Source organism: Plectropomus leopardus, chromosome 21 (genome assembly GCF_026936395.1).
Source record: "Plectropomus leopardus strain MGB_pleo_1.0 chromosome 21, ASM2693639v1, whole genome shotgun sequence".
In the NCBI taxonomy this organism is placed as follows: Eukaryota; Metazoa; Chordata; class Actinopteri; order Perciformes; family Serranidae; genus Plectropomus; species Plectropomus leopardus.
Window position 1 is genome coordinate 4497737 of NC_142196.1, and position 19860 is coordinate 4517596.

Genomic DNA, 19860 nt, shown 5'->3' on the forward strand with positions numbered 1-19860 from the left:
CATTGTCATAGTGCCCTTTTTTTCTATTCTGCTCTGTTCAGTAACTGAAATTATTATTATTAATATGAAGACATTGGTAGGCCTTTATTGTGAAGCTAACTAACTGTAGGAAGTGTTGACCATGTTAGCAAGTGAGAGCCAGTGTCCCTTCTGGGCTACTGTAGAACTGGTAGACTCCATGGAAGAGGACAGGCTCTGCATGTAGATATAAACAGCCCATTCTATGCATAGTTTCAGGTGATTATACACTAAAGAAACAAATATGAATATTATAAACAATTTTTGCCAATAGATGTCCCCAAATCATACACATTGGACCTGTAGCTCTTTAAAACTTGGGCAAATTGGCTTGATGTCTTTCAAAACATGGAAAGTAGGCCATGAGCAACTTAACAAGAAATTACCCAAATATTAGCAGGATATTAGTAAAAAGTTAAAAGAAAATTCAAATGAAATGATCAGTACTTAATTCAGTACAAAGTACTTAATTAAAATATTTTTTTTCTGTAGCCTAATTGTAATTATAATACTTATTATACTACTAATTATAATAATAATAATAATAATAATAATAATAATAATAATAATAATAATAAAGAAGACTGATAAATAACATTTTGATTATGCAAAATTGAGTTGTCTATCTATCCATCCATCCATATATACACACACATATACATATATATATATATATATATACACACATATATATATATATATATATATATATATATATATATATATATATATATATATATAGTAAAAGGTGAAAAAATATATTTTTTTGCAGTACATTTTACATTTTATATATATATATATATATATATATATATATATATATATATATATATATATATATATAGTAAAAGGTGAAAAAAATATATATTTTTTTTTGCAGTACATTTTATGCTAAGTTGCTACTTGTCTGTTTTCTCATGTTTTAGATAGAAACCTAACCACTTTGTTTATGTTTCAAAGGTCCTCATGCTTGTGAAAAGCATGCGAACGCAGCAAAAAATATCAATGCAGATTTAGAACAGTTAGGCTGAACTAACTTAGGGAGAACTTTAATTAGAAAAATAGGATTTTTTTGACACCTTTAGTTAGAAAACTTTGTGACAAACAAACAGATTTTGTTGCATCTTGTAAGCATGTTCTGAAAGAGGAATAAAGTTGAATTCACATTACTTATAGCTAATTTACCTAAAAAAAAGAAAAAGAATAATGTATGTAGGGTCTTTGGCTGCATTCACATCAAATTCGGCAGCGTGGCTATTAGTTACAGGCATGTGTAATAGCGTGGGAGTGTCCATTAAATGGCCCATTTCTGTGGGGAGTGGAGAGTGGAGAGAAAGCCAATCTCCTGTCCCAGCAACTCTGTTATGTTCAGTAAGTTTGTTATTGTTGGCTTAAAAGATCTGCAGAATTCTTTTTGATTTGAACTAGTCAACTGTAGTATCTGCACTGCTCAAACAAAGCCAGAGCTCTGGCTATCTCTTTTAAGATAGTACACAAATACATTCTAAATAAAAGGGAGGGGCGGTGTTTTCAGAACACCCAATTTGGTTTGAATGCAGCCTTAGGATCCTATGTTGCCCTTTGTAGCAATTTTGTGATCGGTGATTGGGCAATATAAATGAAATTGACTTGACATGACAGCTGTCTCATTAGTGATTCTATCCTTGGACGAGACCCCACCTGGTCGCTGAGGAGGAATGCGGCTGAGTAGGGCGTCAGGATGGCGGTGTAGATGACCAGCAGCAGGATAAGCCAGTCCCACACTGCCTTGAACGGGCTGTAGTGCAACACCGTCCAACTGTGGATGCGAGGAGCCTGCAGCTTGTACTCCGGCAACACATCTGCACCCAGAGACAGCACCTGGGGAGAGAGACGGGGACAGAGAGGCAATCAGACACTGAAAAATCAGAGACAGGAAGGAGAGGAAGGCAAGTTATGAGGCAAATAAAGATGGAAGAAGGAAAGAAGGATGAAGGAGAAAAAAATGATAGAAAAGATGAGTAGAGACATTATCACCATGAGACTGCTAGAGGTAGTGTGGTGGAAAATGAGCTAAGCACACAAACATTTGCACATAGCCTGAGTTCATATAGCTGCTTCATGAAATATACATGGAGTTCCATGTCATGAGTGCGGTGCTTATTCAGTGGCCATAACAACAGCATTTTGCAATTACAGCGATCGAGCCAGTGTCCTCTAAAGATGACAAGAGCTGTTGTGAAGGCACTGACCCTCTTGAGGTTACCCTCCCAGGCAGCGTGTTGCCCACACACAGTCGTTCTCAAACCGCACATTAATGTAGGAACACACATATGGACGCACACAGTTAGCAGCCATGACTCCAGTCATGTCCTTCTCTCTAACAGTGGCTCTAATACAGGGGCTCTGACTCAAACAGGCAAACAGCTGCATATAACTGTATTCAGAACACACACTGTATATACAAACACATCTTTTTTCTCCATCTTACACTCCACACAAACACATAAAACACCAAACACACACCAGGAATAAAATCTTGGGTATTATGGAGCAGTTCTAAGTAGCTTTACTTGCAGTAATGTATTCCAGCGTCTGCGCTGCACTCGCCCTGGACAAGAGCAGGAATGAATCAGTATACAGACGCATTAGCACAGCCTGCCTTGTGTCTCTGCTTAATAGAATCACACAGTGAGCTGCAGAAAGCAAGGGCAGGAAAAACACTGAGAGCTGAAACACAGGAGAAAAATTCAGAAGTGGTTTTTGACTGACTTTCACTGTGTGCTGTTATACAAACAAAGTGTTGTGTATGGATCCATAAACAGCAGAATGTGGAAAACGGAAAAATGCATTAAAACTGAAGTGCCTTATGCTGGACAATAATGTTGCTGTTATGGTGGCACATGTATCCCTCTAATAAATACAATATAATGCATTCCAATACAACACCAAAACTCTGGGCTAGAGGTGAATCATTACCTCTCAGACATCGGGCCCTATTTTAATGATGTATAGTGGATGGTAGGGTGCCTTGCGGCCACCTAACCATTTTCTAATTCAAAATAACAATAAAGTGATTCATACTGAGAATTGTTTTGCACTTGTACTTTATATAAGGTACCAGAGTGCATAAAACAGCATTGAAATAGAGCTTATTTATAAAAAAGTACAAGTGGAGGATCCCCCACATCCCCCACAGAGGTCCTAGCTAAGCCCCTAATGTCCTGAAATCCTAGAAATGTCTTTAAATCCTATAAATGTCCTAAAACCCTAGAAACATTCAAAAATCCTAGAAATGTCCTAAATTTCTCTTAAACATCCTGAAGTCCTAGAAATGTCCTGAAATCCGAGAAACATCCTACAATCCTAGAAATGTCCTAAAATCCTAGACACATTTATGGGGCCAACTGACCTCCTGTCCTTTCGCAAAAGTGGACCCAAGGCCATGGAAGTTGAGTATCCCTGATCTAAAGTGTCCATATCTAACTGAACCTGCTAGTTAAATGGCACATAATATGGGTGCAAAGTAAGCTGCAAGGGATAGAGTTTGTATTTAGTCCCTTAACAAACCATAGATATGTTTTAGGTGTATCATGAATTCAGCTATTCAGAGTGTCAACTCCCATCTCTTAAAAAGCCAAAATCTTACTATTGACCAATAGTAAGATTTTTCTGCGTAATGCATTAAGAAGTCTGAAATTACTTGTGCCAATGCTTTTTCATGTTTTTCATTTCTGAAGGAAAAGCTCTGCGAATGATTCACTGCATCTATTCTGTGTGATCATGAATGATGTTTTCAAGCAGAAATTCAGGGGCCATATACAGAACACAACAGCTCTTGCATTAAATGTTAAACCTTTGTTGCAGTTTGACCTTTCATTCACATGACAATGGCATTTTGGGGGCCCGAAAACACAAACTTTTGAAACTGGGTTCCAGTTCCAAGTTTTTGACAACACCACCCCTTCTGTCACTGTGTAAACTGACAATGTGCGGATCCTGTGAAAACAGTGATGTCACAGCTGCACTTCGCTCATGCTCATTACGTTTGAAACAAATTGCCATGTGTTAGTAGACAACCATAACAACAGTGGCGTGCGGGTGCGTGATGTTCTTCTATGGTGTGTCATTACAAAGTTACACTGCCAACTACTGGCCTGGCATGCATACTTCAGTGTTTTCGGTTGTTTTTGTGGATCCCTGTACATGAAGATCATTTTCACAATGTTATCATATGAATGTGGATTTTTTTTTAAAGTTTCTAGTAGGGCCGATCTTGTCTAAATGTGGCCCCAACCCCAGTGCAGCAGACCAACAGGCACATCTGTATGCAGGTAAGTCGACCTCTGTTTGGTCTGGGAGGTGGTGACAAGACTTGAGTTAGAACACAATCTCCAGAGAGTGGACAGAGTGTGAGCAATGTGTGAAAATCAAGGAAAAACAAGAGCCACACTCAAATCAAGTGAAATAAACTATAAAAGAAAGTCTGGTTTTGTCATACATATATTATACAGACTTGTGTATTCCCTGTTGGCACCCGTGTGCTCACGATCCCTCCTTCACCTCCTCTCACCTCTGTGTCTTTTCCTCAATTCACTCCATTTAGCTTGCATTAGTCTTTACTCCATTCCATCTTGTTCCCGTTTCTTCCTGCCCTCCCCTTGAACTGCTGAATCTCTCTTCTTTTCTAATTTCCAGTTTTTTTCACCGCGTGGCTCTGTACTCGGTCCAGCAATCCTCGCTCCACCTCTCCACCTCCTCCTCTTCTTCAACACGGTGAGCAGCCAACTCACTTTTCATTCATCCTGTCACCTATTACCATTCATCCTGCCTCCCGTCTCATCTTCCTTTCTGCTCCTGCTGTAAAGGCCGCTATTTCATCCCTTTAGACTCTCTTTCTCCTCCTCCTCTACTTTCCTCTGTGACTCTCAGCTGCCCTTTCTCCCTCATGCTTTTATTCTTCCTTCTCTCCCTTCCACTTTTATTATCACTCTTTCTATCCCACTCCCCATCTCCTCCTTACCGACTGTGGCGGACATTTATGAACTTATGATTAAACCATCCGTAGAACATCTGGTATGTGAGGATCTCATATCCTTTATTCTCTCTGTGTTTCCTCACGAATCGTTCCTATAGACAGCAAAATTTGGCAAGATAACATTTGCTTGATTTATTCAAAATGAGCAAGACATATTTCAGTGTATATCCTCTCTGTAATTGAGCCAGCTGTTTCTGATAAGAGCCAGCTCTTCTGGCTCCTTCAAAGGATTTATTTTCAAGTATTTATGTATTTCTGTATGCCAGTCCCTGCTTGCATGAAATCACACTTGCACTGGTATTTTGTTCAGAGAAACAAGAATACTTGAGCTTTTCTTTGCAGTTGCAAAAGTTATCTAATGGGCAAATCTTAAAAAAACTGTTGATCTGTGTATAATCACGGCTCTTATGATCTGATCCTCTACTATAATGCGAGCTTTGTTTTTGTACATTATTAATAAGCCAGTATAGCACATGACATGCAGTACATGTAAGAACTCTACACAGGACTGCCATTGAACCTTAAGACCGCCTTAAACCTTAACAAAAAAAGGCCTTTAACGACCTTAACTCTTAAGCACATGATATGCTATTTAGAAAACATGACTTTGAATGCCACATTATTAAACAGAGAGTGGGTTTTTGGCTGTAAAGCTCATCAGAGTCTCTTAAGGTCTTCATGTATCCTCAGTAAACTAAATACTTGAGGGGCTGATCAGTGTTAGCAGCTGTGGGAACCTTCCAGAGCTTCTGTGAGCTGCCTCTGAACTGCAGGCAGGACCCCCCAACATCAGCTGTGTTTACACCAAATCTTATCAGATTATTAGTTCAACACAGTCTTAATCTGTAGAGACTATTTGGCGCATTTAACGCAGTTTTTTTTGTTTTGTTTTGTTTTGTTTTTTGGCTGTGTTCATGCATATGGCATAAATTTTGGCAAGACTGCGTTGTGTTTTACTGTTTTCCACCTGATAATGTCTTTTTTTGTTGTTGTTTTTTTTAACCTTATTTGGCAGACAGAAAATACATGCTATTTCCACTAGGTGCACTGTCACAATCTATGTTGCTGCTAATCACTGACATATCCCAGACTGTGATAAAATAAAATAAAATAAAATAAAATAAAATAAAATAAAGTAAAATCTACTCTGCATGTAGTACATTGACAATAATAATTATTTTTTTGTGTTTTTTAAATCTGAAATCATAGTGGCATCTTCACAAAAACCTGCCTTTAAAGCATTACAATTCTGAAAAGTAATGAATATTTGATATTTATGATATAAAAACAATAATATTAATGAATAATACTTTTTAAAGCTTGATTCTACCAGTGTGCAATACCAGTGTGTGAAATAATAAAGAGGGCCCTAAGAGTTAAAGCTGGGATAATTTAATTTTGGCATCATCTGGCAGGAATCCCATAATTAACTTTTAGCAGATTGCAATTAAAGTGGTCTAGAAAAAAAGTAGACTTCTGCACCTCCCCACGGTTGTTTTCAGGCTTTAGAAAATCTAGTTAAGACTTATCAGAAAGTGAATCTAAAGAGATTCTGACAAACAAAACAAAGAGAAAGGAAAAGCTGAAGCCTTTCAAAGATGGACAGAAAATGTTGCTAATTATTTAGCCTTCTGCTAACCGAAGCCAAAGGCTCATGGCTGCTACTTTATGTTCACGTTTCCAAAGTTACATCCTGGAATCACAGTGTGTCCTCTGTTTCACTCTACGCCACTAAAGACCGCCTCACCAGGAGGAGTGCGGGCAGCAGCTCTGGAGACTGACCCTGAGTCAGTGGCTGCAGAAATAAGATCAAATAAATCAAACTATGGCGTATGAAGCGTGTGCATATGGTGGTCTGGTGGGAGGGGCTTAGGACAAGAAGGAAGAGCTGCAAGATAAGGGTGTATTTTAAAAGTTGGATGTTTTGTTGTTTTTTTTTCTTACTTTTCCAGATTTATGCCCCGGCTTAAAATATAATACACACAGAAGACTGAGTTAGTAAAGACAGGATTTAAACACATATAGCTTTTATCAGTTATCAAGATGTCATGATGAAAAATGTGACTGGGACAAATGGAAATTAGTTTTATACTGTGTGCATCAACTAAAACACTTTATTTCACACTGCTCAGAACCGTTGCCTTTTTTATATCTGCCCCCACCTGTCGCTCATCATTGGATGGGTTTATGACTTTTATGGATTAGATTTATGAGCATTCCCTTTCTGGCTTTTTGGTGCCAAAACCTCCTACTGCTTCAGGCTCAGTGCTTTGTTGTATTCTCATCAAAGGATCACCTACAGTAGCCCACTAGGGACAGTGGCTGCATTTACATATAAATACTGTGTATGTGTATGTGAGCATATTAAATGCAGAAAAAGGTCATTCCTCTACCTTCTAATATATATCACAAATATCATGCATTATTAAAAGTAATATGAACACATTTATTGCCAGATACACACACACACACACACACACACACACACACACACACACACACACACACACACACACACATTAACCCTTTGAAACCTGGAGTGACATCACTTCTCTTGTGCTGCTTTCAGTTGCTTTTCACAAGTCTTTAAACCTCTAAACTCTGCGCAAATTTGGTCATTTCTTTTTTTTGGTTGCTCATTATCTTCTTGATTTTGACAAAAATCTGGCACATTTTCTCAAGTTTCAAAGAATTTACACACGTTTACAAGCATGAGCAGACTCATGTTGCAAACACATGTGCAGACAGATCCACACCCCCCGCAGTTCATCAGAGAGCCCCTCTCAGCTGTGCTTCCCCTCCCAGACTATCTCGAGGGCTATTTTAAGCCATCTGTGTGAAACTCATAAACATCGCCATGAGGACTGTTGAAAGTGCAGATGTCAAGACACATTTAAGTGCAGATTGGGCAGAGATGTATTTGAGGACAGCACTTGAGGGAGAAGACTTTGAGCAATGTGTGTGTGTGTGTGTGTGTGTGTGTGTGTGTGTGTGTGTGTGTGTGTGTGTGTGTGGGGGGGGCAGTTAACAGAGCTGACCGCCTTTGCTATGAAGTCGATATGTTTTTCCTCACTTCACCCACAACAAGCTGTTTTTTTTCCCTGGTGTCAGTGTGCAAAGTGGAATCCCCCAGTCCAGCAGACAGCAGCGTTATCAGCATATTCTGCATCATCTTTGCTGCAGTTTGACATTTATCCCCGAAAATGAAGGGATTTGCTTGGACTGCACTGGGTTTAGGTCAGGCTGAGTGTGTGAACATTCACAGCTTGGCTTGAAACTACTGAAAAAAATTAATTAAATTGGACATTTAGTAGCCATTTAAACTCTTGCACGGTATACATGCAGACAGAATTGTATATTTGTTTGATTTAAAAGTCAAATTACAGGCCACTGCTCAGGCTTGCCTTCAGACTGCTGCAGTGTCATTTCTCCTCAGTGTAACACTTCATGGTTTAGAGTGACAGGACAACAGATAAGAGGACAAGAGAAAATGACTAGTGACAAGATATAAATCAAATTTAAACCCAAAATGTCAGTTACATAGTATACACCTGCTAAACCAAAATCTGTCATATTCTCTTTATTTTCTGCAACAGCACTTTTCAGTAGGGTGACAGCAGAATATAACAATTTTAGATGTCTATTCTAATTATCATCATCATTATTGTTATTATCATTTTTTGCTTATACATAGAAGTGATGAGAAGGGCGAGAAGATACATCTGTTTCCAAAGGCTGAATTTCTTAATTTTACTTAAGACTGTGGACAAAAAAGATTTTAAAAGTTTAATCAAACTGAAGTGGCCAAAAAGTAAACACAATGCAAAATGAAATTACAAGAAAGACTGAGATATACAGAAATAAAATGAGGAGAAAGGACACAAAGAAGCATTTCACATGCACCTTCCAAATTATTGGACCAGGTTTCTTCCTAAAAACATTCTCAGGGGAAGTGATGAAAGATAAGGGAAAGAATCAGTTTAAGAGAAAAAGTGCCACAAGTACAAAGCAGCACAGAGAAGGACAAGGTTACAGGACTGATTGAATCTGAAGCTGAGAACTCTGAAGGTGATGACTCATCTTTTTACAGGCAACAAAGTTTAAAAAGTGTGAATGCACATACACATGCACGCACGCACACACGCACACACGCACACGCACACACACACACACACACACACACACACACACACACACACACACACACACAGTTCAACCCTGTGCTGTATTCCCTGTTTTAGTTTTGCTTTGTATGTTTCTATGTTATATGTCTGACTGTTTTTTTTGTTTAAAGTGAGTCCTTAAAAGGTGTTGTTTGACACACCCATTTATGATCGGGCTCTGCAGCTCTGCTGGAATAAGACCAGTTAATAGTCTCAGTTAAGACCTTCTATCCTTTCAAACCTATGCTAAAATACAACCCTAGATTCATATTGAGAAACTCTGTCTTAAGATGATTTATCTCCTTTATGTCTTATAGATTGCACTGTTAAGAGAACTCCTATGGCTTCAGCAGAAAAAACAGATCCCATCTCAGATGACTGCTGAAGACACAATCAGCTTGATTTTGGAGGAAAGCATAACAACCCTGAGAGCGGTGAGTTACTGAGACACATACAGATGCTCCACCAACACACCTTAAACTCTGCTCATGTCACTCTGATGTTTCACTAATGGTCTGAAGAGTAATCTTAAAAATAAAACTTCTGTTTTGTTTCTGTGTGAAGCCTTTGGGAGTTTGAACTGTAGGATCTTGATGAAGAAAATGCCAAACCCCTGCTGACACTGGTTAGACAAGAGCTCCTTTGAAGACTTAAAGCAGTTTGTAGTAAATTGTAATTTTTATCCTCTAAATATGTCAAACCTGCACTTAAATTTCTTGTTTTGGGTGTGGTATGTAAAAGCCAGCAACAAAATAAAGGATGTTGAGTTTGAAGCCAGGATGCTCATCAACTCCCCAGAGGCCTTACCTCCTAATTTTAAGTGAGTTGCATTTGACATGTAGTTATTACCACTGCAGTGGTTTTGATACCTCTGTGATATTCTGAAGTGTTTAAAAAATAAGTCAAGTTAATTACTGTATCCTACAGACATCCTAAAATCTTCAGCATGGCCAAACAGACAAGAAGACAAGAGAAGTGGTGTAAGAGGTGTTTTGGACCGAGTCTATGATGTTCTCACTACTGTGGAACATCAGGCCACCTTCTCCCGCTCCATCAGGGACAACATTGGTCCTGTCCATCCTTACCAAGATCAGACAACTACACCCACAGGATATCCTGGTGAACAGGATCAACAGCTTCTCACCAGTTCTGCTGAGTAAGAGCCCCAAAGTGTCGGCTCATCTGACACCTGCTGCTGAACTTGCTGCCACCACACCAGTCCAGGAGGAGTTAAACCTGTCTGCAACTGAGGAGCTGCAAACATCCAGCCCAGAGATCAACTCTGCTGTGGTGTCAACCCCATCAGAGTTGATGAACCTCCATCTATAACTGATGTTGAGGATGTTGGTGACAAACCACGCCTGTAGACAATAAACCCTGCTTGAAAATGAACCAGAACCTACCAGAGTGGTTCCGGCTTCTCCGACACCCCCTGCTGAACCTCTGTTTGTCACTGATGTTGAGGCCAGGGCGGATGAAAATGAAGAACCCTGCCTGGAGAAGGAACTGAAGCCTATTAGAGAACTCGCCTCCGTTGTTCCTCCTGCTCCCTTGGCTCCACTGACCCGTCCTGATGAACTTGTGAATATAACCACAGTGCAGGACAGCCTGACCACCACTCTGGCTGACACAGACCAGCCAACCTTCAGTCCAGAGACAAGCTCTGCCGAGGTGTCACCTCCACCAGCTCCTCAGATGTCCTCCACTGAACCTCCCAGTACTGATGTCCAGGACAGGAAGGACACAACTGAAAGGCTAAGCCTGGAAGGGGGCCGGAAAAATGACCAGACAACCACCCTCTGCTCTTCCAGCTTCATCGGCTCTGACTCCTCATCTTCAACCTGTGGTCATTGTTACAGTGCACCCAAGGTCAGAGGTCAGAGAGGACAGGGCTTCTTCCGCATGCTCTTTCAAACACTGTGCTGCTGCTTTGGAGTCAGTGACTCAGAGACTGAATAAACACGTCTAAACATGTATTAGATATAATAAATACTTCAAACGTCAAAATTAAATAATTGTTGTCATGTGTCAAATCGCTTAAATGCTATATTGTTTTAAAGGTATGAAGACAGTTTTAATATCTGGAATATTCTATTCCCAATTTAATGCTCAAGTGTAAATGAAACATTTTACATCATAGTCCCATGTTTGTTTTTTGGTAGTTTGTCTTTAACGCCATCTATTTGGTGCAAGTCCACAAATACTGGTTCAGGATATCATTTGAACTCTAAATCCATGACTCAATGGTAATTCATAATACTGCCCACAAAAAGTTAGCGATAATAAATTACCAAGAAAAAGGCTATATCTACACAGTATGAAAAGCAAAGCGTGCACAGTGTCTAGTGTTTTTTTGTAAAGACGAAGCAACCAGAGGCTTTACTTCAGGAAGTATAGTACAGAACAAATACTCACTTAAGAGGAGGTTCATTCAAAAATTAGTACTATTCAAAAACGTACTATTAGAAAAATGCACTACTAGTATTTTTTGTAAATATTAATTCTCCAGAATGGCCTATCTTAATTATATTTTATTATTACAGAAGAGTTTCCCTGTATGATACAGTCACATTTATAAACATGTTTTAAAAATCATTCTGTATTTAGAAAATAATACGAAATTATTTTTAATTTTACAGTCCTGTAAAAGAAAGCATTATATATTTTAACAATAAAAATGTTCAATTTGTACAGCTGCAAGTAAGAACTAAAATTCCCTATTCTGAAGTTCTTAAAATTGTATTCAAGTATGGTACTTGAAGATAGTAGTAAATGCACTTAGTTAGTTTCCACTTCAGGAAGAGAAAGGTCTAACACATTTACCAAAATGCACAATGTCAAGGCGCTGCCACACAAGACACACGACGACGCACGCACGCACGCACGCACGCACGCACGCACGCACGCACGCACGCACGCACGCACGCACGCACACACACACACACACACACACACACACACACACACACACACACACACACACACACACACACACACACACACACACAGGAGTTGTTTGGTACAGCTCCAGTCCTATAAAGGGTGATGACTGAACAGCCAGAGCCGCTTCCATCATTAATCTTCAATCAAATCTTTTATCGGTGCAGAAGACTGAGCCACAGGCACAGGCACACAGCTGCAGAGGTACACACAAAGTTTTGCACACAAAGTTGCAAAATCAAAAGGTGTGTGGAGTCAGAAAGTGAAAATACATCTGAACAATTTGCTTTCTGTATCTTTTGTACTTTAAAGAAACTGTTTCTTATCTCTTAAGACAAAATTTGCAACAAAAGTAGGGGTGGTTCAGGGTTTGTGAAATGAAGTAGAGATACTGAACAACTTTATTGATGAAAAACATCCTGAGCATTTCATAGGTAACTCATAACTTACCCAACCACCAGGAAAAAAATGTTTGCATTGTAAGTTTCTGCAAACCACAGATGTGACACATTTTATACCTGTATCAACCTTTCAAAAGTGATATGTTGTATGAGCTGACTTCATCGTCTAGAGGTGGAGGGGATGATAAATAGCAGTATACCTGCCAAGCTACATGCCTCTGTAGACCACTGTTGACCACTGAAACCAAACAACAAAATCAGCTGTTATTTAATGAGACATTGCTGTGTTTCCAGTAGTTTTTTAGGCACAAATGGGGATGTTCTGTAGCAACTTGTCGCTGGGCTTCCAGCGGGATTTTAGGTACCAAATGGGGGTGCTTCGTAGCAACCTTTTGCTTTGTTTCCAGCAGCATTTTAGGCACTGTTTAGGGCTGTTTTGTAGTGACCTGATTTCGTCACTGCATTTCAGAGATTGTACCCCAAGAATCTGATATCTTAAGCCAAAACATGATCTTTTTCCGAACCTAAGTGGTTTTTGTGACTTAACCTAACCATAGCCGTACTGAAACTTTAGGTTATACAAATATACATACAAATATAACGTGTTTTGTGGAAACATACCAAGTATTTTAGCACTGCTTAGTGGTGTAAGTTGCATCCAGCTTAAAAGAACATGCTGTGGTAGTTTTTGATCAAAAAAGACGCAGACAGAATTTATCTTTGTCAACCCTCCTCATAGCTGAATGACCCAACAGCACCTTTCAGTTAGGCTCTCTGTAGTCACACTGTGGCTTTTATCACACTTGACACCCTGCCTGTTGAAAACTTTGTGCAGGCCTCACAGGGGATCACATTAAAAAAAAACATTGTATGAGGTGAATTCCAGCTGAGAGCAGTCAGGCAGCACGCACCATCCATCTGCTTGGGAGGGTGTCGATGGTTTTGGGAGATTTCCATTTCTCACATTTTGTTAGAATTATTTGGCAGGGACGCTCATGTAGCTGGGTGTAAACAATTACAATCCAAGCATGCAAACAAATGGATACAGAAAGTGAAGACAAGAGAAAAAGCCTCCCCTGAGCTCACTTATGGTGATATTTTTATCCAGACATTCATTACCATCTTTCGCATGGCTTTTTGTTCCAATTAACAGTGAAGGAGCTGGACTGAGTAAATTTTCAATCAACTGCTCAAAGCATCTTGGGAGTGAGTGCCATATGAAAAGCCCTCTTCACTTCCTGGGGTGTTGTATTAGCCACAGGAGAATCGGTCTAGTTAAAAAGTGTTAGATGTTTTCAAATTTGTAGCACATTGTCCACTTTTTATTTTTCATTTTCAGAAAATGAACCCACATTACTGCAAGTGTGAAACCTCACACACATATGCAGACACATACTCACTTATCCAAAAACATGGACACCAAGCAATAAGATCCTGCTCAGAAAACTGGATGTTGAATATTTTCAGGAAGAGATCAAGGACAGTAGTCCAATTAATTCACCTAACTGAGCTATAACCGTAGCTCGACTAAACTGTGAATGTAACGCAGTGAGTGATATTATACATATGAAATGTACAAATGTAATGTATCTGTGGTTTGCAGAAATGTACCATGCCAACATTTAATCTGGCTACTGGTCTGCAATGCAACATTAACCCATACTAGCAAATGACACTGGAATCTCTGCCCACCAGCTCGATACTTACTACTTAACTACGTAACTACTGTTGGCTACATGCATGATCAATGGATTACATTATGTACTTGTGTGTGCATTTGAGTGTATGTGTTTAGTTATAATAGAGAGAGTAATACCATCATTAGGGCCAGTGAGCCATGCAGTACAGAAATGATAGAACCTCACACACACTTTCTCTGCTTTGTGTGTGTGCGTGTGTGTGTGTTGTATGTGTGTGTGTGTGTGTGTGTGTGTGTGTGTGTGTGTGTGTGTGTGTGCACTGCCTCGGGGGCAAAGCGTGAAGTTACACCACCACTTTGACATAATATAGATTAGTTTTACAAAATGAAACAAAGAGATGGAGGGAATGGGAGATGAGGAGAGAAAAAAAAAACATTGAGAGTGCACTCAGAGCTGTAGCAAAAGGAGAGCGGGAGTGTGAGAAAGAGAGAACTAGTGGGCGAGACAGAGAAGGATGGAGCAAGAGAGCCAAGGGGAACGAATATACAGAAAGACAAAAAGCTTAAAAGTGAGAAAAGGGATTAAAATGACAGAAGAATAACAAAATGACCAAACCATGTAGCCCCGCAGAGGATGGTCAGCGTGATGCTTTACACAAATGTCAATTCTAAAATAGTAAATGTTAGTGTCTGCTTATAAATGGGAACATTTGGATTCCTACAACAGCTCCGAGATTCTCTGCCAACTTAGAGCTGAGCTTCGCCACTACATAAAAAAAACTGAGATCATACCGCTCCTCACAAACAGACTTTATAACTCTCACTCTACTTCCAACAACTCAACAAAGACTGGAAAAGCTCATAAAGCGTTCACAAGTCAACTTATTACACAACATACTTGTGTTTTTCTGTTTTGAAAAGGGGAGTTTTCCCTCAACACCTGCTTCCTTTACAATACATGTCTTCGATTTTCTCCCGTTGTGATGCTTGGAAAGCCTCAGCAAACACGCTCAATATTTCACCACAAGCAAGCGGTCAATATTTCATACTTAGTCAAACAGCACTGCTCATTCGTGCCCATACTCAGTATTAGAGGGAGCCCGTTTCTGGCAAGCACAGTGCTCAAACAACAGTGAAAGAAGCACATAAAAATTTCAGAGGCTTCAATTTCTACTGTAAACAGAGCGGCCTGCGAGCCACCAGCACTGAAGAGCGCACGGCTGTTATTTTGGGAGCGATAGCCCATCTGTTTGATAAGCATTTAATAATGCAAGATCAAATCATGTCTGGTTGGTAAAGGTGTATATATGGACATAGCACCTGACTCAGTCTATTGAACAACTGCATATAAACACCACACACCACTTTGCCACCAGGAATTAGCTCAGACTTTATTTGGATGGCTTTAAAAATATCAAACCCCTTTTAAATGCAGCCAAGACGCACTTCAGTGCCAATACGTCAACCCACCTGTGGAGGAGGTTAGAGACACATCTGGTGCAAATGCATCACCAGTGCATATATGCACACTAATGTGAGTTTTTGTGTAGAAATCCGTGTTTATCAAACAGGTGGCGGAGAGTTCCATGCCCGTCAGAGAGGATAGTTATGATGCTGGGGGATGGAGGACAGGTGTTCACTGCCAGCTTCGGAGGATGGAAATGTTCTGACAGCAAACGATGTGCATGTCAGTCTGTATCCTGGCATGACACAGAACGCATGATTGGCTTGCAAAACACAGCTGTGCATAATCAGGGTGTAAGATGCATGGTTATATGTGGTGTAAAGGGGGACATACATATTCACAGATATATATGTGGTTTTGTTTCATTGCTTCTGCCATCACCGTGAACACAATCCTGTCAGCTGAACAAATTAATCCTAACCTTTTCTTAGCCTTTAGCCAACACTCACATTTCAAGTTTAAGTCATGAGGAATTAATTTATTCTGTGGTTTTTACAGTGGCCGGCAGCTTTATCTTTCACCAAAAGATTACTGTGATATTAAGAGATAGTGTCAACTGATAAGTTCACAGTCAGTGGATAGAGACAGCTTTTCGGACAGAATGACCACTGCTGTCTGGACAGAGCAGAGGGGAAAATTACTAAATTAATATTACAACATTTAAATGAATAAATGCATTTACACGGACAAAAATGTGGCTACAATAACATCTCTTAACCTTGAAGAATCCCAATATTTTTTACAATTAATGTGACCAACTTTTACTCAAAGGTTGCTGGTTTCTATGTTTCTAAATTTTAAAAAACAGTGTGCAATCCCCCCAATTGGCACAATAGGGATTAAAGTAAATCCAAGGTGACTCTCTCCTCTAGAATATCAGAGCAGCTCAACTGCATGTGTATTTTTAATGTTACTGGATAAAATACCAAATAAACTACCAAAAAAAATACAGTTTAAAAGGGAATAATATTCTGTGAGATTCAGATTTTTTTATATTGCTGTTTTGCCACAAAGCAGATTTATTTTGGGCCACATTCTGATTTTTTAAATCCTCCCCTCTAAAGCAACATTTTGTTCTTCTTCTTTTGTGGTTTTAAAAGATTTAGACATAAGTCCATTTGTTTTTTGAGCCAGTAAACAAGTGACCTGAACCAGAGGTCTTTTGATCTCACATCAGAAATGTACCTACTATATTAATAATCCAACAACATGTGGGTTACTGACACTGGCTGTGTAGTTTACAGCTGTGAAGTGCTGGAGGCAAACTTTAATTATCCATCAAATTCTAAATTGACCGTTTACTGTTTTTCGAAAAATGGGTTGATGTCACAGAGACAAAGCCCTCTAAATGGCTAAAAGTGAGGCTTTATGAACAGATGTTGGGCAAATGTTACGCTTTCTATTGCAAGTTTGACTTGTTGGGTGTAAACTCCCCCTAAACATTTTTGCCAACTATTTTCTGCTATAAAGTCACTAAACCTGCTCAAAAAGTTGCTAGATATCACAAGGTGATGTCATACACTAATTAGTATATCCATGATGCCATTACCACTTATACAACATTTAAAACATGAAAGTACATGCAAAATAAAGTGGAGCAAAAACTTCCATCATCATTAGCTGTTATCATTTATATTATTTATTATTAAGTTACATTATTATATCATTATAATTTATGATTTATCTATTATATTTATATTATTTATATATTATTTATCAAGCAGCTAGAATAATATGAATAGATCTAGATTCACCTCAGATTCTTAGAACTGAAACAGGCTTTGTATGGACTGAGTGTCCCAGACTCTGGAATAAACTAACTCTTGTAAACTGTGTGTATCTTCAGAAAAAAAATCATTTCAGACCAAATTAAATAACAACAAAAGGGAGTTTCTGGGGATCAGTGATTTGTGGTGAGGTATGCACATTCACAGCTCCTCCATGTTTCTGTCTTGCTGATGATTGATCGACTGAGCATGCTGTTGCTGTTTATTCACTGACTGAGCACAGTCAGATCAGAGAGTCACAGCCATGTGAGAGCATTCAGAGGTAACTCTCCTCAACTGAGAGCTGTTTAGATCTGCCTTAAAAAAGATTTACTAATAGGTGCTTTGAAAAAGCTTCTAATGGGGTCCTAAAATTGCCAAATCTAAGTTGGCAACACTGTAAATCAAATAAAGAGAAGGCCAGAGCTACTGATGTAGCATCTCCACACCCACAGGATGCTTTATTCCTAAACTGGTGTTTCACTTCTGACACAACCTGTCACCCCACAAAATGATGTAAGTGATGTATGTACCACTAATATGACACTCACCTTTCGAAGCCAAACTCCATTAAGTTTCCATTATAGGCAGTGAGTTTGCAGCTTAAAGGGTTCTATGCAAAATTCAGAGTGTGTAAGTTGTATGCACACAGTTCAATATGGAGGTGGCTGAGCAGCAGTCAGCAGGTAAAGCTGCTAACTCCTTAAAACAGCATTAAACATCGGCAACAGTGCTGACAGAGCTAACAGTATTTATCGAGGGGAAGCACAGGGTGGGGGCTACATTTCTGCAAGGACACCAAGGACTCCTGATTAGGGATGTCAGTTTCGGTTAATTTTGCTTTCAATAGGTTGACAATTGTCTAAAGGGATTTTTACGGCTAAAAACTGACCTGAGGGGAGACTGGAAATGGAGTCAATATTTCCACAGCATCACTGTTGGCTCAAAACAGCATTAATAGTGGTAATCGCTAAGCAGTGCTGCTCCCACTGGACCTAATTGGTGTGCAGTTCAGTAAGACTGAAGAGCCGCAAAAGCAACCTTTAGACATGTGTAACCAGTCATAAATATTCTCTGCAGTTAAATGGTTAACTGTTTTCCATTGACATCCTGATATTAGCAATGCAAAGTAAAGTATCAGCAATGTGGGATAAACATATGCACTAACATGCACACATAGCCGGACTGGTATACTACAACAAACCACAGAGAAGCTCAAATTACAACACACACAGAGGGAACATAATTTCATTCTCTGCTCAGGAAGCCATTGCACCTATCTTTACAAAGCAAATAGATGTTTGCTGCTATACTTCTGCTCTGAATGTCCAACATGCTTTCATCCCAACTCATCACATAGTGCAGCTCTGTTAGTGACCTTCTGCATATACTTATGATGTTTTAGGTATCCTTCTGTGTCAGCTATTTACGCGCTGGGATGCTGTACTGTGATGTCAAAAAAGGCACATGGTACGATGACGCTGCACAGTCTTTATGTTTCCACAACAGCACATGGCAACCAGCCCCGACGGTCATGATGGTTGGGAGGCAAAAAAGTCATGGATGGTTAGGTTTAGGGCAAAAGAGGGATATAGTAGGCTGTAGAACTAACAAACACTTCCACATGGGAAGTGAACTCTGCGGGTAAGTCAGTTGTTTGTGTGACCCATCTTCCTCCTCCCCTTTATACGCCAACAGCACTGACAGAGCAGAATATTTAAAGAGTTCGGAGTGAGAATGGGCTGGAATGTTGCACACAGAGCCTCTATTTTACAATGGATTAAGTTCTTTTTTTCTTTTACACTTTTGCCCTTGGGTTTCAGTTTCGTAAAATACACCCTCCTGATTCTTTTCAAAGGCTGATTAACTTGCTCTGCCTAGTAACAGTTGCTAGGCTGCAATTGGATAAGTAATTGAGCGAAGAGGCTTGACAAATGGTCAACTTGGTCCCTGCAACAATTAAGTAGCACATTTTTAAATATTTTAACTGGTGATGGCCACAGAATGAACTTTGTTTCTATAATGTCACTTGACCATCACCTCATGTAAAACATCTTGTGCATGTATACTGGTGTATATGTTGTATGAGTATGTGTACAAAAACACAGTATTTTGTTTGTATCCATACCTCAGATGCAGATTAGGAGTTATGCCTGTATCTGTGTGTATCAGTACGAAATGTGCCCGCAGCCATGATTGGCTTCCTTCCTGACCTTTTCTCTCCAGCTCCGACAGTTCCCATTAAGACATAACAAAGGAGCAAGTTTCCTCAGACCCAATCTCTCTCCCTCCATCTCTCTCTCCCTCTCTCCTCCTTCTCCTCCTCGTCACCACAGCCTTCTCCTCCAATATTCATCAGCACCATCAGCGCTTAGGGAGGTTGCTCCCTCACTCTCCGGATATCTTTTTCCCTCCATCTTTCTCTGTTTCTGTGCCCATATCTCTTCCATG

At 39.5% G+C, this 19860-nt stretch overlaps 1 protein-coding gene across 4 annotated transcripts in view; it reads right to left on the reverse strand.

Moving 5' to 3' along the window:
- kcnh2b (potassium voltage-gated channel, subfamily H (eag-related), member 2b) overlaps positions 1–19860 on the reverse strand; it is a 336501-nt gene that overhangs the window by 38209 nt on the left and 278432 nt on the right. For all 4 annotated transcript variants that reach the window (XM_088072346.1, XM_088072345.1, XM_088072347.1 and 1 more), the window contains one exon: positions 1699–1878. In XM_088072346.1, the coding sequence (XP_087928472.1) occupies positions 1699–1878 (180 nt within the window). The remainder of the gene's footprint in view (positions 1–1698; positions 1879–19860) is intronic.